Source organism: Scomber scombrus, chromosome 7 (assembly GCF_963691925.1).
Source record: "Scomber scombrus chromosome 7, fScoSco1.1, whole genome shotgun sequence".
Classification (NCBI taxonomy): domain Eukaryota; kingdom Metazoa; phylum Chordata; class Actinopteri; order Scombriformes; family Scombridae; genus Scomber; species Scomber scombrus.
The window spans coordinates 21,996,618-22,020,592 of NC_084976.1; the positions used below are offsets into that span (position 1 = coordinate 21,996,618).

The following is a 23,975-nucleotide window of genomic DNA, read 5'->3' on the forward strand; positions in this document are numbered from 1 at the left end:
GATAGTTTTCATAGTTTGGCAATACTGCCATCTTCTGGAGTTAGTAAGTCCTACAGTTTTAAGATTGTCACACATTTTCCATCAGCCCAATCCACTTTATTTATATAGCACGATTTTAACAAACACAAGGTTTTCCAAAGTACTGCACAACAAGATAAAACACAATAAATAGATAACACAATAGAGGAACAATAAAAGATATAGTACACAATAGAAAGATAAAAGCAATAAAATAAATAAAATGCACTACTACAAGATATAAATATGCATGTATACACATAAAATCATAAAATCAACACCCTACATGGTGTCAAAAGCCAAAGAAAAGAGGTCATCAATCCTGTTCTCTTCTGCCCCCTAACACCACAGTCCAGTATGTTCATCAGTATTGCCCCTGATAATAGTCCTAATCTTCCATTTCCTCCATCGTGTCCTTTCTATCTGATATATATTATAAAAATGTGCAAAATATGCAAATATATGTCAAATTATGTTCCACAGTTTCTGGTAAATGATCATGTTCACAAAGACCATTTGGATGCTACACTATAATGTGCTGTATAGATTGTTGTTTCCTGTTCTTAATCTAGTTCCTCTTTTCTGTTTCCTCCTGTTTCTCACACTACCCCACTCCCTTGTCACACTTTACTGATATTCGTCCACACAATGTCTTTCCTCTTTGATTTTTAAAGTTTAATATGTAATAAGTGTTTCCTTTTCTAGCTGCTTGTATGACTTTTTTTTTTTAAATTACATATTGTTTTACCCAGTTTGCCTATTTGAGCCGGAAACCCAAAAGAGCGTGACCTCAGTGCCTTGTTTTATTATTCTTGAATGTATTGCAATTGCACATGTGACATAATACTGGACAGTGCAGAAACCAAATTACTACAGAGTAGGAATGTGTTTAGTCTGTTTTGTTCAATTCATGCTTTCTCTGGCTTGATTCATAGTTCATAGTTCAGCATTACATAGACAGCCACTGGACAAACAGTGACAGTGAAGTAACACCACAGTTTAAAAGACATATCTCATTTAGAGTAGAAGTCCTGCATACAAGAGTTTACTCAAGTAGCTGGCTACATTAAAAGTAAAAGTTGTCATTATGCATTTTATTAATATATCATTTATCAATTATATTATTTTCTTTTATAGCAAGCGAGGTTAAGGTGGAGCTGGTTTTAACTACTTCATACACTCTTGCATGGTTAAATCTATAAAGACAAACATATTTGATATGCTTTTTTTATCTGTATTTGCGAAATTATTATAACTTGACCCCATCGTGTAAATGTACTGGCATCAAAGTATAGCCTAATATTTCCTCATAAAATTTAGAGGGGTAGAAGTATAGTACCATAAAGTGGAAATATTGAAGTAAAGCATCTCAAAAACTACAGTATACTTGAGTAAAATGTACCAATAATATGTTATAATGTAGTAATAATACGAATAAGAATAACAATATGAATAAGAATAGTAAGAATAATAATAAACTTTATTTTATAGAGCACTTCAAAAAAATCAAAAACACTTACAAAGTGCTTCACAAGGCAGTAAACTACACAAATCATGAAATCATTTTATACAATTATAAAAGAGAACAAATCAAAACAATTTGATGAGTAAAAACCATTTCAATGTAGAAAAAGAAAGAATAAACAAACTGTATTCAACAGATAAAAGCAATTGAAGATAAATTGAAATAACTACAAATCAGCTCTCAAATAAATGTAGCTGAGTTAAACGTTTTTTTTCCCCCTCTGAAATGTACTTTACGTTAAAAAAAGAAGGAAAAAAAAGACAAATATTCAAGCAAAGTGTAAGAACCCCCCAAAAAAATCATAAAGGATGTTCTTGTGTTGGAAGGGATAAAGAGAAAAAATAACTGCTGCTTGCACACTTATGGGTCACTCAGTTAATAAACTAAATAAACTTTAACTTCAGATCCACGTGAGTGACATCACAAACTTTTTTTTAAAAAGAAAAACACAGGTTATTCTTTGGCAATCAACTACTTAATAATAAGGTGGGACCTTTTCTTTAAAAATGTATTTTACTTTACAGACACTCACTGTAAGTAATTTGATTGTTTGTTGTCTTTGCAGGTCTTCTGATGATAATTGATGAATAAACCACTGAGGCCTCCTCTTCCCCCTGTAATCACAGGTATGAATTTACATTACTTAATAGAAACAACTAACATGCCAGTTGTTCATTGCTACATGGTAGATTGTCTAACACTTACCCCTTCACCTGCACCACAACCCGGAGAACAATCACAAAAATCTTTAGAGACATAGAAAGAGAAACAAACACATGAACTTGCCTAACCTGAGCCCCAGAAATGTGCTTCAATTTCTGCCACACTGATCAAATGCAGGAGACCACTGAACAAGCAATAAACAGGAAGTTTCAATAAGACAAAGAGCTGCATACTCTACCTGCTCGTAATCGCAGTCTGAGGCAGCAAATTAAAAGTGCCACTAAAATAAGACATGCAGTCCCTGCTGATGTTCCACAAATGATTGCTGTCAGATCTCCATGCACTGTAGGAGGACCTGTAAAACCAGAAATATGTGAATTGATATTCCTTTGATTCAATTCACAAACTCCTTTAAGAGAGATACGGTAAAATAGCCACCTGTGGTTTTGTTTAAAGTTATTGACGGTTCATGGGTGCTGTTAACTGTACTGTATCCATCAAACATCTGCTTTACAGTGCAATTTAAAGACTTGTATGGATCTACAGTCACAGATATAGTCCCTGTGTCTGTCTCCACATTTAATCTGCCGTTTGGTTTGATGTTTTTGAATTCCATGTCACACATTATATCACAAGAAATGGATGAATCCTCACTCTGCTGGACTGTAATGTAAAAAAAACAAAACAAAACAAAACAAAATAATAATTGTGAGTTAAATCATTTAATATTGACATAAGCCAATGTATGTGTTTTCATGTTTTCTCACCTGTGATAACACACAAGTTGATAGTAAGTAGCTTCTGTTTGTGTCCGTAACATTTACTCGTCCAGCAGGTATATTTTCCAGCGTCTTCTCTTTTGACATTTACAATGTGTATAGACTTATTGAATGTTACAAAGTCTGTCTCAGGTCCTTGTACTGAGTTCTGGAGAGTGGTTCTGTTGATTCCTTGAAAAGTCCATTTTGTAGATTCACTGGGACATACGTGTGTGAAACTGCTGCCTGCCGTAACGTAGACTGGCTCAGAAGTTTCATTAATAATTTCTGAAGAAGAAAAAAGATATTCTTTATTTGAATAGATGATGGGCAAGTTGGTATTTTAATGATTCCAATTTAAGAGAACTAATCATGACTATAACAATAATTCTGACCTTTATCCACTATGGTGACTGTAGACATTTTAGCCTCGCAGCTGTCTCGATGACAAATGTCACACCAGTACAGGCCTTGATAATCCTCTGTAAAAGAATTAATGACCAAGGAACCGTTGGACCTAACAGTAATTTTGTCCTTCCAGCTGTCATTGTAGCGTAGAGTCCCCCCCTTTCCTTCAACAAATATCTGGATTTTTGTAGAATGTATATCTTTACTGTAAAACCATTTGAAAATGTTTGAATCTCCTCTCTTATGTTGGCAAGGTATCACAGCTGAACATCCCAGTGAGAACTGAAGGTCTGTTGAAATATCAGTTTTTGTTACACACTAATAGTGGCTTGAAAAATGAAAAATATGAATAAAATATTCACAAACAACAGCAACCTTAGAATTGTCTTTTAAAATATTAATATCAGTGATTTAGTCAGTTACTTACTGTTTCCTGAGGTAAACGTGGATGAGTTACAAATAATCAGGAGAAAAATAAATCCTTTTTCCATCGTGGTAGAGACAGTTTTATTGCTGCAGAAATGAAGACAAAACTGAAACTGGCAGAAACATCCTCTATGTTGTCACGCTATTTCTACTAATCAAAACACAGATCAGAGACTCTACATCACATCAGAATGTTTTAAATAAAGTATGACAACTAAATTCTTGTTGAAACATCGGAAGTGGTCCAACAGTCAGTGGAGATGAAACTAACAGTGGTTTTTACAGCCATCTTTTTTTCTGATGGTGTGACCACTATCATTACACCTACTGCATTAGCATGAGTGTGAAACAGTACATACATTTAAAGGTGTCAAACTGTTTCTACTTTGTGTAGTTCATACATTATGAATGCTGTTTATACATCTATGAGATAATAAATACATTATGCGAGACAAAAAGAAGAAGAAAGAAATTAATTTCTCATCTGCCAAGGTGGGATTTCTTGCAATGACTATCTTACTTTAATTAATAAAAGATAGGTCGATGTTCTCAGTAATGTTTGGTTATTAGCAATCATTTATAATTATCAAAGATAATTTAAAATTATTAAAAGGGGAAATTTGTATTTGAATTAATAATACAGGGCACCAACTGGAAACCAGGGCCAATAACCAAACAATAGAGTAGTCTCATGTACTGAATAGTTCACTTATAGCTGCTAACATGTCAGCATCCACAAGTGAACAGTGAAGGGTTGAGTCCGAGCTCTGACTCTCTCAATCAGCCACCTTTCACAATAAATGTGCATAATCATGTCAATAGGACTTCTCTTTAAAGCTATAACAATGTTTATTAATTTCCACAAGAATCAACAAAGTCAAAAAGTGTTTCAATAAACAAACAAATAAACAAGCACTAAGACCAAGCTAAACAACACACATATAGCAGCAGCTGTTTATGGTCAAGCACATATATACAAGTGTACATATGTACATGTGTGGGTGTCAAGATGGCGGAAGTGATGTGGTGAGATAACTTCACGTGAGATTCAAGTTGGTAGATGTGACTTTGATGGTGCTTTCCAGTTGTACTCGGAAGTTGGAATTTCCATTTCCCAGTTGGATTTCTCAACTGGAACTCCCCCTGAAGTCGGATCTCTGACTCGGAAAGTCGGATAAATCCCACCAGCCCCAACCTCAAAATCCAAGATTGTAGCCCCATACCTTGACAGTGTGAAAGTTGTAGTAATATCCTGTTTACTAGCAGTTTTGCCTTCTTTGTGTCGCATTAAATCAGTCATATACACAGCACTGTCCAACTTCTATCTGCGGACATGTTGCTACACTGTTTGTATGCAAAAAATACAGCAAAATGTAAAAGTTCAAAGATTATTTACATTAACAGAAACTGACAAGAAGCACAAAGTATGGAAGTTCAACAATGCAACATTTATTAATTGTAATGTGTGTCTCAGAGGTTTAGACACATTCATATTCAATCATTTTTTTGCTTTCCGGCAGATGAACATGCACACACACACTTTCTCTCTCTCTCTCACACACACACACACACACACACACACACACACACACACACACACACACACACACACACACACACACACACACACACACACACACACACACACACACACAAACAGACATGCACATACTCATAGCAGCTGAGACACCACTAGATGGTGCATTGGGTAACATTATTATTACATTACATTTACATTATTAAAGATAAAGATAAAGATACATTTAGTGATCCCACAGTGGGGAAAAATTAATCGTTACAGCAGCTCAAAAAGATAGGGATATGACCAAAAATAAATAAATTTAAAAAACATATGTATACAACAATAATAACATTTAAATTTAAATTAAAAACTAAAAAAGGATCTTAAAGTGCAAATTATAGTGCAGCATTGTACAGTCTGACTGCAGTGGGAATAAAGGACCTGCAGAAGCGCTCCTTCTTAAACTTGGGGTGTTTGATCCGTCACGGATGGAGCTGCTTAAGGCCCTCACAGTCTGATGCATAGGGAGGGAGGTGTTGTCCATGATGGTGAACAGTTTGGCCAAAACCCTCCTCTTTCCCACCACCTGTATCGAGTCCAGGGGACAGCCACAGACTGAGCTAGCTCTTTTTATCAGTCTGTTGAGTCAGTTCTTATCCCACACCACAGAGTCAAAGAAGGTTCTCATCAGTGGTCTGAACACACCAAACGATGCAAGCATCCTCAGCAGGTGTAAACATCACTGACCCTTCTTGTAAATAGAGTCAGTGTTATCTGACAAGTCCAGATTATTGTTAAAGTGGACACCCAGGTACTTGTATGTCCTCACTCTCTCGATGTCCCTGGATGTTCACCGGTGCAATGTTGGAGGGTTTTCGGTGGAAGTCAACCACCATCTCCCTTGTCTTGCTGGCGTTTACTTGTAGGTGGTTCTGCTCAAACCAGTCAACAAAGTCCATGATGACCTTCCTGTACTCACAGTCGTTCCCTCTGACACACATCCCAAAATGGCAGTGTCATCAGAGAACTTCTGGAGGTGGCAACTGTCCATTGAGTATCCGAAGTCTGCTGTATACAGGGTGAAGAGGAAAGGTGAGAAAAAACTTGAGTAAAATGTACTTAATTACTTTCCCTCACTGTGCATATGCAGCATTTTAATGTTGTAGTTGCTTTAGGTACAGTTATTTCTAACTTTTTAACAACAGTTGAGTAGTGTAAAATATGTTTAATAACTAATAAAAACAATTAATAACAAGCTGACAAATAAACTTAGGGGAGTAAAAAAGTACATTTTTCACTCTGAAATGTAGTTTTAATATAAAATAGGCTAGCATTGCAAAGATTCAAGTAAAGTGTAAGAACTCTTTAAAAATGTCATAAAGGATGTTCTCTTGTTTGAAAGGTTAAAGAAAAAAATGGCTGCTGCTTGCACACTTATGGGTCATTCAGTTAATAAAACAACCAAACCTTACCTTCAGATCCATGTGGGTGACTTTTTTCTTCTTTTTCTTTTCTTTTCTTTTCTTTTCTTTTTTTTTTTTTTACATAAAACACAGGTTATTCTTTGGCAATCAACTACTTAATCATCAGCCAGAATTCTTTCTTTACACATTTATTTTACTGTATACACAATCATTACGAGTCATTTGATTATTTGTTGTCTTTGCAGGTTTTCTGATGATAATTGATGAATAAACCACTGAAGCCTCCTCTTCCCCCTGTAATCACAGGTATGAATTTACATTACTTAATAGAAACAACTAACATGCCAGTTGTTCATTGCTACATGGTAGATTGTCTAACACTTACCCCTTCACCTGCACCACAACCCGGAGAACAATCACAAAAATCTTTAGAGACATAGAAAGAGAAACAAACACATGAACTTGCCTAACCTGAGCCCCAGAAATGTGCTTCAATTTCTGCCACATTGATCAAAGGCAGGAGACCACTGAACAAGCAATAAACAGGAAGTTTCAATAAGACAAAGAGCTGCATACTCTACCTGCTCGTAATCGCAGTCTGAGGCAGCAAATTAAAAGTGCCACTAAAATAAGACATGCAGTCCCTGCTGATGTTCCACAAATGATTGCTGTCAGATCTCCATGCACTGTAGGAGGACCTGTAAAACCAGAAATATGTGAATTGATATTCCTTTGATTCAATTCACAAACTCCTTTAAGAGAGATACGGTAAAACAGCCACCTGTGGTTTTGTTTGAAGTTATTGACGGTTCATGGGTGCTGTTAACTGTACTGTTAATGGTGGTCTTTACAGTGCAATGTAAAGACCCATATGTTACTACAGTCACAGATATAGTCCCTGTGTCTGTCTCCACATTTAATCTGCTGTTTGGTTTGATGTTTTTGAATTCCATGTCACACATCACATCACAAGAAACGGATGAATCCTCACTCTGCTGGACTGTAATGTAAAAACAAAACAAAAAAACAATTGTGAGTTAAATCATTTAATATTGACATAAGCCAATGTATGTGTTTTCATGTTTTCTCACCTGTGATAACACACAAGTTGATAGTAAGTAGCTTCTGTTTGTGTCCGTAACATTTACTCGTCCAGCAGGTATATTTCCCAGCATCTTCTCTTTTGACATTTACAATGTGTATAGACTTGTTGAATGTTACAAAGTCTGTCTCAGGTCCTTGTACTGAGTTCTGGAGAGCAGTTGTGTTGCTTGCTTGAAAAGTCCATTTTGTAGATTCACTGGGACATACGTGTGTGAAACTGCTGCCTGCCGTAACGAAGACTCGCTCAGAAGTTTCATTTATAATTTCTGAAGAAGAAAAAAGATATTCTTTATTTGAATAGATGATGGGCAAGTTGGTATTTTAATGATTCCAATTTAAGAGAACTAATCATGACTATAACAATAATTCTGACCTTTATCCACTATGGTGACTGTAGACATTTTAGCCTCGCAGCTGTCTTGATGACAAATGTCACACCAGTACAGGCCTTGATAATCCTCTGTAAAAGAATTAATGACCAAGGAACCGTTGGACCTGGCAGTAATTTTGTCCTTCCAGCTGTCATTGTAGCGTGGAGATCCCCCCTTTCCTTCAACAAATATCTGGATTTTTTTAGAATGTATATCTTTACTATAAAACCATTTGATAACGTCTGAATCTCCTCTCTTATGTTGGCAAGGTATCACAGCTGAACATCCCAGTGAGAACTGAAGGTCTGTTGAAATATCATTTTCCGTTACACACTAATAGTGGCTTGAAAAATGAAAAATATGAATAAAATATTCACAAACAACAGCAACCTTCTTAAAATTATATATAAAATTAAATACTTACTGTTTCCTGAGGTAAAGGTGGGTGAGTTACAAACAATCAGGAGAAAAATAAATCCTTTTTCCATCGTGGTAGAGACAGTTTTATCGCTGCAGAAATGAAAAGTAAAACTGGCAGAAACATCACCTCTATTATCACACTATTTCTGCTCATCAAAACACAGATCAGAGACTCTGCATCACATAAGAAGGTTTTAGATAAAGCATGGCAACTAAACTATTGTTGAAACATCGGAAGTGGTCCAACAGCCAGTGTAGAGGAAACTTAGCGTGGCTTTTGCCCCCGCTCTTTTTCTGATGGTGTGACATCATTTCACCAATTACATTTGCAAAGGCGTGAGACAGTACTTACTCTATGCCAAAAGTCTTATTTCTTACATAAAGGTGTCAACCAGTTTCTGCTTCCTGTTTATACAGGAAGAAGTATGCTGTTTATACATATATGAGATCATAAGCACATTATGTGAGTAAAAGAAAAAGAAAGAAATTAATCTCTCACCTACCAAGCTTAAACTGAAATTTCTTGCAATGACTTTCTCATTTTAATTGATAAAAGATAAGTTGGTGTGCTCAGATATAACACTGAATCAGGTTTACTTGAGTACATTGAAGGTTTAAAGATTATTTAGGTTAACAGAAACTGACACCGAGAACAAAGCGTGGAAAGTTCAACAATGGAAAATTCACATGACATGAAAAATATGAATCAGCATGACTCACATTTGACTACCAGAGCTTTCATTTGGATATTTATCAGTTGTAATGAGTGTGTCTGTGACTATAACTTGTTGTTTTAAAATCTCAGAGAGATTTAGACATTAATATTCATTCAATTTTTAAGTCTGCACATCACCAGATTTTTGAGTCCTCACTTTGTGAAAGTAAACTATTACTAACACCTGTAAGAAACCTGTGAAATTACAGAAATAACATGTAAACCCTGCAGAAAGTACCAGGGCCTTCCTGTAGTCAGTATGAGGGCTACATATTGTATGCTCCTGTCTCTTCAATTTCTAGACGGACTGATTGGAATTTTAAAGGTGTATAGCCTAATTGAAACTAAAACACTGGACAAACTAGGGTACCTTAAACGTGAAATATGTAAGATTTGGCCACCTGCTCCAAACCAATAGCCCCCCCTTCATCCAACCCCTTCCCCCCAAACGTATCACCCCAACACTTATAGAAATAGCACTCATTGAATATAATGTAAAGCTAACTGTTTACAGTGAATCTGTGCTATGGCATCATCAAGATATCAAAGTGCTATGGAGTCATGAATAAATGAATGAATAAATTAATTACCAAAGAGCTGCAGAGCTGCACAGATCAGTTCATCAGATCATAGAGATCCAAATTTCCAATTAGGTGTTATTTGGATAAACTGACCACATATGACCATCGAAATGGTTACTTTCTCACCTGAAAAAGTACTAAAACTTAATAAAGTGAGTAATGTGTATGCGTGTGTGGTTTGAGACAAATTGACACAAATTGTTAATAGTTAATAAACAAAACTGTTGATAACATATATTTTAATGGTCATTATTATGATTGAATAGCTCCTCAGGTAATCATTAACAAAGATATACTAACTTGCAATATGCATCATTCAGAACTGTATAGTAGTTGAGCAGTACTGCTCATAGTTACCTAGTTATAACCATTCAGTATTTATTTTAGCACTCCTTTCACTCTTGCACACTTTGCACTATTTTTATCCTGTTTGCAGAAATGGTTTCACCTGTTTATAGACATTTTATGTAATTTTCTGCTTGTTTCTACAATTATCTATATTATCTATCTATTTTTTCACCCACTTGCTTGTACATTATAGTGATATATTTATGTTGATGATGTAATTGTCTTTGTTCGGCTTGTTGTCCTTGTGTATATCTCTGAAGATAGTTGTGTTTAAGCACATTGACAACCACTAAATTCGGAGTTAAATCCCTGGTACGAGTTAACATACTTGGCCGAAAAAGCAGATTCTGACCAGCGGCGGAACTAGGGATGGCTTTTAGGGTGCAGCCACAAACATTTTCTCAAAAGCCCCAAATCTATTTAAAAAAGCTGCTGACTAAATCTGAGTGAGTTTACAACAGTTGTGATTTAGAGTTAAAGATTAGGCAGTTTTACTGAGTGAAATATAGTTTAAAAACTTAATGAACTTTTATTAATGTGCATTATTTTTGGAAAATAGTTCATAAGGACCAAAATAATCACTACTATCAATCAATCAATCTTTATTTATATAGTGCCAAATCACAACACAAGTCATCTCAAGGCACTTTTCACATAGAGCAGATCCAGACCATACACTTTAATTTAATTTAAAGAGATTCAACATTCCTACATGAGCAAGCACTTGGCGACAGCGCAAGGAAACACTCCCCTTTAACAGGAAGAAACCTCATGCAGGACTGGGCTCTAGGTGAGAAGCCATCTGCCTTGACCGGTTGGGGTTGAGGGAGAGAGAGAGAAAGGGAGAAGAGGGAAAGAGTGAAAGAGACGCACAGTGATTAACAATCAATCAACATTGAAAATAATAGGAGTGGAGACAGGAATCTACTTCTACTACTACTACTAATGATGTTTGCAGTAGTCATACAATGCAGTAAAAATAAATTCTGCACATGTGAACCATCCAAAAACAATAATAAAAGGCTCTGGCCCTGAGTGCTCTAGGTTGAGCCCCCCATTTTGACCCAACTCCTAGATCCGCCCCTGATTATGACTCTGAACTTTCTCAATCCAACATAGCCTACCACGTTCATTTCTAAAATCCGATATTTCCGTCAACGCGTGTAGTCATCATTTGACAGGCAGGCCGGGGGCAGCGGCCATTACGTCATACCCAACTACTGGTGCGATTGCTTCCCCCACCTCCGTGTTCATCATCCGGTGGGACACTTTCTCCACTGTCGTTTCATTCTTTTTTCTCCCGCGACACAAAGCCAGCACTGGGATGGTTTTCGCTGAAGCGCTCGTGCCATTTCAGTCTGGCTGGCATCACGTGCATCACTTGTTTGGTCTACTTTGTCTCGTCGCCGTTGTCTACAAGTTGTTCATCGCGCTCCGCAAAAGGAATGATGCGATTCGAGATTTTTCAGCTTTCACGGGACCACCGGGACACTGGCTTCTGGGACATGTTATGGATGTGAGCCATGCACCATAACAGTAACGTAGCAACCACTTTGTGCACAGTCTACATACTGTTTGTTAGGCTGCAGTCTGCAGGGTTGGGAAGGTTACTTTGAATGAATTGAATGTTTTCAACTGTTATGTTAAATGAAGTGTACCCAATAAGGCCACCAACATCTAATTTCAGGTGTTTTTCATGGATACTTGCATGATTGAAGCAATATTTATCTCTCATTTGAAAATGTATTCATTAGTTCATGTAGATTTTGGAATATAAAATAAATATATTTTATGAAAAAAGTCTGGCATGGCCTTAATTTGTACTGTGACACCATTTAAGCCCAGTTCATGATTTATTTACAAAATATATATTTTTAAAATTGTTTTCAAATAATTAAAAACAGTAATATCAGTATTGAGTAACATATTAAATATTTCTAAAAGGAGGAAAACCCTCCTCTTCTTAAAGGTCTGTCTTCAGATGTAACCCCCTTTGTAATCATCAACATTTTCAAAAGTAACTGTCATTTAATTGCAATTTTTTTCTCAGTAACTATTACGGATTACAGTTACATGTATTTTGTAATTAAATTACATAACGCCATTACATGTAACTAGTTACTCCCCAACACTGTCTATGTGGGCGCTTTGTTGTAAATTGGTCCAAGTACTACTCTTAAGTTAAGACACTTTGAGTATTTCCATTTATGAAATTGAAGTTATTTATGAAATTGAAGTTACTTTATACTCAACTACATTTGTCTGGCCGCTTTACTTTACAGATTAATATAATGTTATAACATATGAAACATGCAACAATCTTATAAGACTAAAGTTGGTTGGTTGGTTTTGCTACTTTATATTTCCTCAACAGAGACACGCAGTTGTTAAACATAATTTAAGCAAACAGCTCCTCCATGCCAATGATTCATTAACTAGTTGCAAAGCATGCAGGCTGCAGTGTTGAGAAGTTTGCTCAAGCTTACAAATGCTGAAATTTCCCTTTCAGTTTAAACAGGATGGGACTGACTTGGACAAATTGGTAAAATGGGGAAAGCAGTATCCTTATGCCTTCCCACTGATGTTTGGTCCCGTCGTTTGTTTCCTCAACATTCACCATCCAGATTATGTGAAGACAATACTGGCATCAACAGGTTTATATGTGTGATTGTTTATATCTTTAATGATACACGTTTATATCAGTGTAACCAATTCAGTGCTTCATAAAATGCCATTGTGCCTCACTTTTACAACTAAAAGTCGATATAACACTATTTTTTATTTGTTTGTTACCTAACAGAGCCAAAAGATGATTTTGCATATAAGTTTATTGAATCTTGGATTGGTAAGACACCTTTTGCCTTTCTCCTACAGCTCATGTAACGCTTGTTATAGAGTTTCCTCCCATGCACAATCACTGTCTGTTTCTGTCTCCAGGGGAAGGTTTATTGGTGTCAAAAGGTCAGAAGTGGTTTCGTCATAGAAGGCTATTGACCCCAGGTTTCCATTATGATGTTTTGAAACCATACGTAAAACTGATGTCCGATTCTGCTAAAACTATGTTGGTATGTAAATGAAAGTTTATATGTGTTTAAATCATAATTCATTATACGCAAATACAAAATGAAATGATTAAGTTATGATAAAATCATAGTCTGAGGCTGTCCAGATTACATATTTTGTGTCAGAGTTGGGTGATCTAATTGGTGTGTTGTGTTGAGTTTTTTCCATCTCCTGTAGAGATTTGACATCTGCTCTCTTACTGTTGCCAGGACAAATGGGAAAGTCACGCAAACACCAGCAACTCATTTGAATTGTTTGAACACGTAAGCCTCATGACACTGGACAGCATCATGAAGTGTGCATTCAGCTACAACAGCAACTGTCAAACCGAGAGGTCAGTTTATAGAAACTTTCTTCCCACCGTTGATGATTTCATGTTCGACCACATATTTCCAGTTACTTCCTTTGCTGTATGAATTATGAGTGGAAGAAATCTGTTTAATGGACACATGTTACATTCTCATTGCAGCGGAACAAATGCATACATCAAAGCAGTGTATGAGCTCAGTGATCTGATTAACCTGCGGTTCAGGACATTTCCATACCACAATGACCTGATTTTCTACCTCAGCCCACATGGATTCAGATACAGGAAAGCATGCAAGGTGGCTCACAGCCACACAGGTAAAACAATCTGATGAACTGCCAAAATGTCAATATAGTGTGCCCATACAATGAGCTTTCAATATAAATGGCTAACATTTTTACTTGTTGCATTTTAAGAGTTAGTCTACAAAACTCATCCATTATCTTGTTTGTTAAAGAGGAAGTCATAAGAAAGAGAAAAGCAGCACTTAAGGCAGAGAAGGAGCTGGACCACATACAGGCCAAGAGACATCTGGACTTCCTGGACATACTTCTCTTTGCAAGAGTATGTTATGTGATATTCACTACAACCCAATGATTTCACAAAATTACACAATCTAATATTTGGTAGTGTAATGACACTCGTACCAAACTAGTCTACAAACCTTTAAGCGGATGAATTGTACATAAACTGTTAAAACAAGAAGTTAGAAAAATCTCTAGAGAAAGTAATTTTAAAATGATTAATGAGACTAACTATGATTGAGAATACCTTTATAAAGACATTTAAAGCAAAAACAGCTCTAAAGTAGCAGACAGCCAAAAACTCAGCACACAAATATACAGCCAACACAAAGGCACACAGCATTTTAAGGTCACAGTGATTGGTTATTGTCCTGTAAAGGGTAAAAGTTTGATGTGCAACCAGGGTTTAAAACTGCACTAACAAATAGGGACAGCTACTCATAAATGTAGAGTAATAGAAAATGACAAACTTTGAGATAGATAAAGAATTAAATACAATCATGTGTAAAACCTGACATCATATGAGAGATGAGGTAGCATAAAGTGCAAATGATGTGCAAGTGGCAAAAGCAAGCAGAGAGGCCTGTTGTTAATGTGCATAAGCTATCCGATGTTCAGCATATCAATGACCACTGGCACAAAGGTTTTTTGTGCATTTTGTCCTCTTAAAAGGTATTCTTGAGCAGCAGATCTAGGACAGTGTTGGCTTTCTGCAAGCTTCTGTTGACTGTAAACATTCCTATGTAAGCCTGGTCATGTTAAGGTTTTCATACCAGACAACAGCACAAAAAGATTAGGCTGTTTCTTTAAAATATCTGATAAATATTGTAAACATAGCAAGACATCATTTCTTGTGTGAGATTGAGTGTCTTCAGATCAAAGAAAAGTTTGCTGATGAGGGCAGTGTTCAAATGTATTTACCTTTAACACCAGTCACTGTATGGGCTGTATAAGAATTTGTAATAAAAATATAATTACAGAGTACAGAGTGAGTAAGTGCACCATGGTTTACCATTGCTACATCCCACATGAGCGACATAATAATAATAATAATAATAATAATAATAATAATAATAATAATAATAATAATAATAATAATAATAAAAGATTTATGTATAAAGCACTTTTAAAAACAGAGTTGACAATGCGCTTTGACAGATGAAACAAAAGCAGGATACGCAGAAAGCAATAAATCAATAGAGAGCCAATCAGTAAGGCCAAAACAAAACAAAAGCACCACAACATTTTGGTTACGTTAAGGCAAAAGATTCTAAAACACAGTAGAGACAAGACAAAAAGACACAAGATGACAAGACGGTAAAAAGATGACATTGCATAAAAGCAAGTCTATAAAAACGGGTTAAAAGAAGTCAGTGAATCTGCAAGCCTTATCTCCTCAGGCAGGTCGTTCCAAAGCTGAGGGGCCCTGATGGACAAAGCACAGTCACCTTTAGATTTAAGCCTCGACTTCAGGACAGCCAGAAGGGCCCCACCTGAGGATCAAAGGCTGTACACTTGCTATGGGGCCAACATATCCATTATGTAGCTTGGAGCCAGAATCAATTGCAGTTTATAAGTGATCAGTACAACCTTCAAAATCAATTCTAAATTGAACAGGGAGAAAGTGGAAGGACGCCGGGATTGTCAGGGTGATGTGAAGTCATCTGTTAGACCAGTTCGAAGCTGAGCTACTGCAGGCTGAATTAGGTGGAGGCGAGAGAATGACTTCAGGTTTATGCCAGAAAGGAGGTAGTAGTCTCGATAAGATTAGTAGCTACATGAGTGATTTTTTCTAGGTCACTGTGTGAAAGCATTGTTTTAATTCTGGAAATATTTCTTAGTTTAAGGAAGCAGGACTGAACAACTTTCTTTATCTGTGGTTCAAAGTTTAGAACTAAGTCAATAAGTACTCACAAGTTTCTGGCAGTGGACTTCACATAGACAGACAAGGGACCAAGGCCACTCTCAAAGAAACCTTTAGAATTTGGGACACTGAACAATATTATTTCTGTTTTTTATCTGTTGACCTGAAAGAAATGTTGTGCCATCCAACAATTGATATCTCTGAGACAGTCAGCATCCAGGCTATTTGGGTCACCATTTCTCAGGGGAAGGTATATCTTGTGTGTCATCAAGTAGCAATGAAAATAGAGATTGTGTTGACATTGGATGATTTGGCCAAGTGGAAGCATTAAGATAGAGAATAAATTATGACCTAAAATTGAACCTTGCTGTACACCACTGGTAATATAAGTTGTAGAAGATAGTTAATTACCTACAGTGACCGAGAAGGTTCTTTCTAAAAGGCAATAATAAAACCACCTTAACCTTGATGCCAACCAAGGTGCTAAAATGAGTCAATAAAAATTATATGATCTACTGTGTTTAATGCTACACTTAGGTCTAAAACAAATTAAAACTGCACTCACCCCCCTGTTGGCTGCTTAAAGGAGGTCATTGGTTACCTTTCTAGAACTTTCTGATAAAAATGGAGGTTTAGAAATTGACCTAAAATTGTTAAGAACAGATGGATCGAAGTTGGGTTTCTTTAAAAGAGGTTAGACCACAGCATGTTTAAAAATGATTGGAAGAATACCTTTTACTAAGGAGCTATTAATACTCAATAAAACACTGGGCTCAACTGTGCCAGTAACCTCTTTAGGAAACATAGTGGGGATAATATCAAGGCTGCATGTAGTTGATTTCATACAGGCTATAATTTCAGAAAAAAATGACTACTGGCATGTAGAACACAGTCTGGGAGGGGGGTTTATTTGTTGTCTTATATCCTCAACTCTGTTTATGTTCTCCCCGCTGTCCAAATATACTGTGTTTGTGTTGGCTTGTCGGCTGCCCTCTCATCCAGTGTTCACTGTTATGTCACAGTTTGGAACGTCCACTTCCCTTGTAACTGCTAACTCCACCCTCTGAGGGAACACACATGTGCTACCTCCATGACTTCCAATACTTAACACAAAGCTGACTGCCATGTGTTTATTGTATATTTTATTTTTTTATTTTATTATGAATATAGTCTATAATATTAGTAATAAATAATACATTTATTTCACATTTACTTTTTGTCGTTTTATTTGAACGTCAGGATGAGAAGCAGCAGGGTCTATCAGATGAAGATATACGAGCAGAGGTGGACACATTCATGTTTGAGGGTCACGACACCACAGCCAGTGGCATCTCTTTCATCCTCTACTGTATGGCCTGCCACCCTGAACACCAGAAGATTTGTAGGGAGGAGATCATTCAAGCCCTGGATGGCAAAGACACTATGGAATGGTTGGCTTACATGTTGAAAACAAGTCAGCAGCTGGTTTGCGTGACTTTAAGGCTCTCCATCTAATTGTTTAGAATACTGATGATTAACATTGTGTCTTTTTTAGGGAGGATCTCAGTAAGATTCCCTACACCACAATGTGCATAAAAGAATCCCTCCGTCTTTACCCTCCTGTGCCAGGAATGTCCAGAAAAATAACCAAACCCGTGACCTTTTTTGATGGAAGGACTTTGCCAGAAGGTCAGTCATGTATTTGTATCTAATTGTAAAAGGAATGAGTGAAGATATCTCAGTTTTTTGGAAAGTTCATAAGAAAGCACACGTTTGCATATATAATCAGTTTTACCCTACTAGGAAAAAAATAAATATTAAATTCTATCTTCTGTTGGTGTTGTTTTTCCATAATGGACCTATGGCCCTTACCCAGTTTGCAGCACACATTAATCCGTTAACATGCAAATCATCCCCTTTGTTTCCAAGATGTTGAAATCAACTTATTCCACAGCATTATACTTTATATGTCAAATGGAAACATCAAACAGAAATATTCTTGATGTGCACCATAGTAGACCAGACTCAGCCTGGCATTTCTTGTATCAGAGGAAATGTTGTAATGTCTGTTCAGATTTAAGATGAACTTCTGTGGGTTTGAACTAAATCTGGCTGCTAAGCATGGGTTTGTAATGACTCATCCACCAGTGCACCGCTGCTTGTTAAAGGGTAGCCAGAGCTTTATTATATTAATGTTTATAGTACCAGCACAAGCCTGCATCAAAATGTTATTTCCTTTTTCCCTAGGTTCTCTTATTGGAACAAGTGTGTTTGCAATTCACAGGAATGAAACAGTCTGGGAAAATCCTGAAGTAAGTGAAGGTTTATTATCTGGTGGTAAATTAGAGCATGTCCCTATAGGGTGCTGATTTCATTCTGACCATTCACTACATGGTGAACATAACACAATATTAAAATCAATAATTGCCCCTTATTCTATGCCAAACCAGAGTTCTGCTTCAACATGAAATATGTCAAATAATGGAAGTGACAAGATGATTAATTGTCTTTAATAAGGTTGATTCCTGTCTTGACTGTCTGGGTGCATTACAACTCAGACACCTGTGTGATAAGTACACCACACTGATGTTTTGTTTTTTCCATCCTGTGTCATCATAGGTCTTTGACCCACTTCGTTTCCTACCAGAGAATGCTTCCAGAAGGTCACCACATGCATTCGTGCCGTTCTCTGCCGGGCCAAGGTATGTCCGCACCTGATACCGTGTGACTGTCACTTGGAACGGGGGGTGTTCTCAGTTTACAGTAACTCGCTGCCTACTCATTAATCTAACAAAAGTCTACACTTTGTGGATGTGTAACCTAGCACTGGCCCCCTTTTACCAACACAATAAAAAACTGTTCGGTTTTATGAAGGTTTAGGGTAAATGAGATTGTGTGAACTCAGTTTAACCCTAGATTAAGCCACGTATTAATACAAATTATATGAGTATTTTCAGTTCAGTTTTATTTCCATCTAATATTCAACCAACAACAGAACCAAACTTAAAATTGGATTTAGGATTTTAATAAGCAGGTCTTAGTTCAAAGTGATAAATGTGTATCTCTTCATGAATCAGCTTGTTAATGTGTATGGTCTTTTAGTTGACAGGCTCATTCATGCTACAATGCAAACATGTTATGGCCGAGATGGATTAGTGTATTAAAACTACTCTTAATGATTTTCTATTAAGTTTAATAGTAAGAAAAAGTACTGTGTGCTGGTGTGTATGGACAGCATATAGGAAATAGTCTACAGTAGCTGTGCAGTAAATACTAATTTGGTGAAACTTATTGCTTGTTCACCAGTTGCTCATTGGACAAAGACATTACATGTATTTCCGTTTTGTTCACCTTCGTCTACAAAAAGGATGTGTGCAAGTGCAACTCTGATCATGCTGTGGATTTGATGTCTTTGATCTCAAAACAACCTTACTTTTTGCCTTTGAATTGAAATGATCAATAATGACTATGTCCATCTGCTGCATGTCTCACTCTAATCACGTTACTGTCCTCTTATGTTATTGCTCAAAAGGATTTCATTTATCCTCACATTGGTATTGTGTCTCACGTTGTCCTCTTTAGGAACTGCATTGGTCAGAACTTTGCCATGAATGAGATGAAAGTGTTGATAGCCCTCACACTAAAGAAATATCACCTGATGGAGGACCCCACTAGGAAACCCAAAATAATTCCTAGACTGGTGCTTCGTTCACTCAATGGCATCTACATCAAGATCAAACCTGTAGATCCTCAAATGTAAAGGGAAGTACTGGAAGCCTTATAATTTAGTAAGTCTGTACAATGACATAGAATCTAATAGATGATGAACTGCACAGTAATAGAGCAGTCATGTTAACGTAGTAAAATACGTTTTTGTAGGGAATTATTTGCTGAAAAAAAGGTAGCATTTCTATTTTAACACATTTGTATCACACATTTTTTGCACTTGTGAAATAAGATTACCTATACTGTTGATAGACATTTGCACTAAATCAGTTTATAATGAATATGAAACGTGTGGAAGATAACATTTTCCTTTCTTCGTTTGTAAATGCATTATCCAAGATAATACTTTTCAGAATAGAAAAAAACACACACAAATAACAAAGGATCACATTTGATAATTGAAGTAGTTGTATCTTCAGCCTCTTCTCTGCCAGCTTTCCAAACTATAACATGCAACACAAAAGTGTCTTGACACTTGTGTTCTAGTGGTTCTCACCTCTAGTAGTGGTTTAAGACTGAGCCACAACAAAAGTTTTAACTGAGCACAATGATTCTAGCCTGCATTTTTATATTTAATTTCTTAAAACGGCACCTAAAATTAAGAATATACTGCTGCTGTGTGAAGATTAATGTTTGACCTGTCAAAGTGATTTGTCTGTGCCGCACAAACTGGTTTAAACAAGGTCCAAAGTACTATTGAGACATCCAGTCAATGTTTAACCCCAACAACAAAGTCTTAGTAACATAGTTTGTAATTTAATATGCTCTCAGTAACATATTCGGCTTATGCTGCAATACTATCTGCAAATAAGTCATCAAAGGACTTTCACTGAGATGACTTTTCATTTTGTATAAATTTGGAATACAAGAATTTAATATCAAAACAACAGTGCAACATTTAATCACAGCTGAAGATACAGCAGAGTTATGAGTCAAAAGTAATTCATTTTTTATTTACAGTCGTATGATTACAAAATCCACATGCCCACAAGGACAGAAAGTCACCAGCAGTTTGTAAAAATGAAACACTTGTCTTGTGATGTCCAACTTTTCCCTAGTTTAAAGATCCCATAAATTGACCACTTCCTAAAAATCTTCAGTGGTGATGTCATGCTGTACCAGAGGATTAAAAAAAAAAAGTTTAATAAGGTCATCTTGTATTTTTATCATAACTACCAGTTAAACATTGGTTTACACTAAGATGGATACCTTACAATCTTAACAAACTGTTTCAAACGGAAATGCAGAGGAGTGTGGTGGTCTTGTGGTTGAGATGTGTACTATATACTGTGACCAAAATGTTTGGTACAATGTCATCTGATCCTCTGTTTTATTGTATATCATTTTACCTTTCTGTCTTTTCAATTCCTGTCATCCCTTACTGTTGCTTGAATAAAAATAAAAATGCCCAAAAATACTTCAAAAATTGGAAATACGGAACATCACATTGTGAAAATAATGACACCATTTCATGGGACCTTTAAACTTGGAGTACACTCTGTAAAGTTCCACCAGTTTAATGTTGACATGTTTGACACGGCTAACTATGTTTTTCCTGCTACTGTGCATAAAGGCACAGTTCCTATGTCAAGTTAGTTCTGGGCAAAAAAAAAAAAAATTAACTATGTACTGTATAAGCTGCACTGTACTCTGTTGCATGTCAAAGATGTTAACATGCTACATAACCATTAAAACATCCTAAATCCAAACCTGTTTCTGTTTTTACTAACATTTTATTTTGCACCAAAACTGGTATGTTACTGTACTAGAATCCATTCCACTATATTATGTTACTATGTGACAGCAGTCCAATCAATTGCCAAACATAAAAAAACTGTAAAATCCTTGTAGTTACAGTATACTGGTGCTGGGAAAATGGGTAACAAACCCATCCATTACACTGGAAAAGTCAAGGGACAAATGCGATCACATCATGTTTGAACAGGGCAAATGGCTTTTATCCGCAAAAGAATCTAATGATATTTAATAATTTTAAGCTTGCAGCACTACTTTCATGGGATGCTATATGCAGATTTTGGACACAGTTGGGGTTAAACAATGGAACCTGCAAATCCACAGCCCTCATTTTAATCTCTCTGATGTTTGTGCACAAGTCACCATCTAGTGGCTTATGGGACAAATGCACTTCAGTTGATCTAATAAGTATAAAGGAAATGTTTGCGTGACTAAAACAAAAACTCGATCACATTACCACAAGTAGGTTTTGCAAGTGTTAAAAAAACAGCCCTGTGTTTTTCATAGAAACTTAATCCAGATGTGACTTCATGTCTGGATTCTCTGACTTTTTCTGACTTCTCACAGTAAAATATTTCATATAAAAGTACTTTCTGCCATTTGTTTAGTAGCATTATCAAAATATTTAAGGAGTGAAAAAATGTTGAAACGTATTAAGTAGAAAACAAAACTTTACATCCATCACATCAATAACTCAATGACCCATTGCTATGTAGCCAGTCACTCACAGACAAGTATACCTAAACGCCACTCTGAGGCTCAAATGTACTGATAGGCTTTGTGAATTAGTTAGACTTTGTTTGCAGTCAGAAAGATTGAACTGGTTCATAGCCAACTTATAAACTGCTGATTTGGTAATATGGATGATACCATGTGACAGACCACAGGGAAATTCTGTGGTCCCTTTTTTGTGATGACAATAAGTAACACAACCAATAAAAAAAAAGTGTATGACACCACCTCCTCCAGGTCACAGTCCCTGATGTATCTGCTGGTAACCTGAAAGTCAGCAGCTTTGAGAAACTGGTTAGATGAGTAGTGAAGGGGTGGGCTTCTTGCCTGGCCAAGCTTCTTTGGCATACTTCTTTTTGCGTGGCTCGTTGAGGGTCTCTGGTAGGTAGGGGGCTGTGACAGGAGTGGGGTTGAGTGTGACAGGGGGCTGGGGAGCTTCTGGGGCCAGGTCCACTTCTGGTGCTGGGTTGGGGAAGGGCAGAGGAAGCCCTCCCTGCATAGAAGCACCTCCTGGAGCTCCTGTTGGTTGGTTCTCATGACTGGTGGGAGGCAAGTCCCCATAGAGACCACTGCTTAAGCTGTAGCCATGCATGCGTTTTGAAGTTAGGTCATCAAGACCCAGAGTGTTTTGGCCCTCTGATCTCCGCTTCTGCAGCAGGGGTAACAGAGTATTAACTTTGCAACTCAAACATTAAGCCTCCAACGTAACATATTCACTTTAAGGTTAGGTTTTACATTTATTTTTAGTTACAATCACTCATTCTAGGAATACTGGTAACAGCACTGTTGAGGTTATGAGTACCCAAACAGATCAACACACAGTTACACTTTAAAGCGTCTCAACTGAATCAGACATTTTTAAATTACAAAACCAAATCTTACCTTGATGGGGATGACAGCAGTCTGCACCATATTTCTAAAACGTCCTACCGAGGGGTCGATATCCTCTGTAAGTATGTAAATTACAAGTATTAAGTACATTTCGGGCTCATCCCATGAAATATAGAAATGCATATATCTGATTGGTCACATAATATAAATTAAATAGTTATATATTTTCTTCATGACAGGAGGCCCCTGCCTGCAAAACCCTTCCAATGAAATTAATCAATATGTCTAAAAGGTCAAAAATAATGACCATTACTTCAGTTTGGCATTGTTTTTCATTAAACTTTTATAGTGTAGTAGTATAGTGTTTCTTTAATGCCACCTTCACTCTAATTTGTACCTGGGTTAATGATGCAATCCTCCTCATTGAAGGTAACTCTGGAGTTCCTCCGTTTCCTCTTAGGCCTCTGGATTTCCAAGTTGCCCTCCTCGATGGTCAGGAGGGAGATGCGCTTGTTGTGAGCTGTGTTGAACTCTGTCAGGTTCTGGCAGAGTGCAGACATCAAAAGAAAAATGTGTGTTATGCGGTAGAATCAACATCAGGATATCACAACTTTACCACACGATACTATACCAGACAGAGCAGGATAATAAGTAATAACATAAACCTTTGTGAAAAGAGTTAGGGTCATAAGTTAATTAATAGATAATAGGTGTAAACAGAACATACAATCAGATCTGCATAGTGTTTATATTGATATGCTTCTGAAATTTGCATCCTTACTACTTACATAATCTACAATCTGTAAGGATGAAATTAAAACACTTTACACATATTTATGGGCCTTGGCTGCCACTTTGAAACCAGAGGACATTTTCGTTTATGAACACTGAAACACTGTTATCAAGAAACT

At 36.6% G+C, this 23,975-nt stretch overlaps 2 protein-coding genes across 3 annotated transcripts in view; one reads left to right on the forward strand and one right to left on the reverse strand.

The window, feature by feature from the left end:
- ppp1r8b (protein phosphatase 1, regulatory subunit 8b) overlaps positions 1–23,975 on the reverse strand; it is a 126,741-nt gene that overhangs the window by 100,361 nt on the left and 2,405 nt on the right. Inside the window, exons 5-7 of the mRNA XM_062423286.1 lie at positions 23,462–23,606; positions 23,116–23,180; positions 20,117–22,882 (exon numbers count right to left, since the gene is read on the reverse strand). Coding sequence (XP_062279270.1) covers positions 22,529–22,882; positions 23,116–23,180; positions 23,462–23,606 — 564 coding nt within the window. The 3' untranslated portion in view covers positions 20,117–22,528. The remainder of the gene's footprint in view (positions 1–20,116; positions 22,883–23,115; positions 23,181–23,461; positions 23,607–23,975) is intronic.
- Positions 11,512–21,455, forward strand: LOC133984042 (cytochrome P450 4B1). 2 transcript variants are annotated; one of them, XR_009925391.1, is made up of 13 exons: positions 11,530–11,799; positions 12,793–12,937; positions 13,084–13,128; positions 13,221–13,348; positions 13,556–13,680; positions 13,816–13,970; positions 14,111–14,217; positions 17,281–17,471; positions 17,576–17,709; positions 18,268–18,332; positions 18,640–18,722; positions 19,603–19,889; positions 19,922–21,455. XR_009925391.1 is itself a non-coding variant. In XM_062423280.1 (12 exons), exons 1-12 carry the CDS (start codon positions 11,608–11,610, stop codon positions 19,778–19,780), a joined length of 1,548 nt encoding a protein of 515 aa, XP_062279264.1. In that variant the 5' UTR covers positions 11,512–11,607; the 3' UTR covers positions 19,781–21,455. The 2 variants fall into 2 exon arrangements, 1 of the variants encoding a protein (XP_062279264.1); XM_062423280.1 differs by having other exon boundaries at positions 11,512–11,799; positions 19,603–21,455.

Excerpts from the sequence above, each read along its gene's own strand:
- LOC133984042 (XM_062423280.1), top strand. The coding sequence starts at position 11,608 with ATGGTTTTCGCTGAAGCGCTCGTGCCATTTCAGTCTGGCTGGCATCAC. Across the intron at positions 13,349-13,555 it reads ATTCTGCTAAAACTATGTTG|GACAAATGGGAAAGTCACGC; the intron begins GTATGTAAATGA and ends TACTGTTGCCAG. Across the intron at positions 18,723-19,602 it reads CCGTTCTCTGCCGGGCCAAG|GAACTGCATTGGTCAGAACT; the intron begins GTATGTCCGCAC and ends TGTCCTCTTTAG.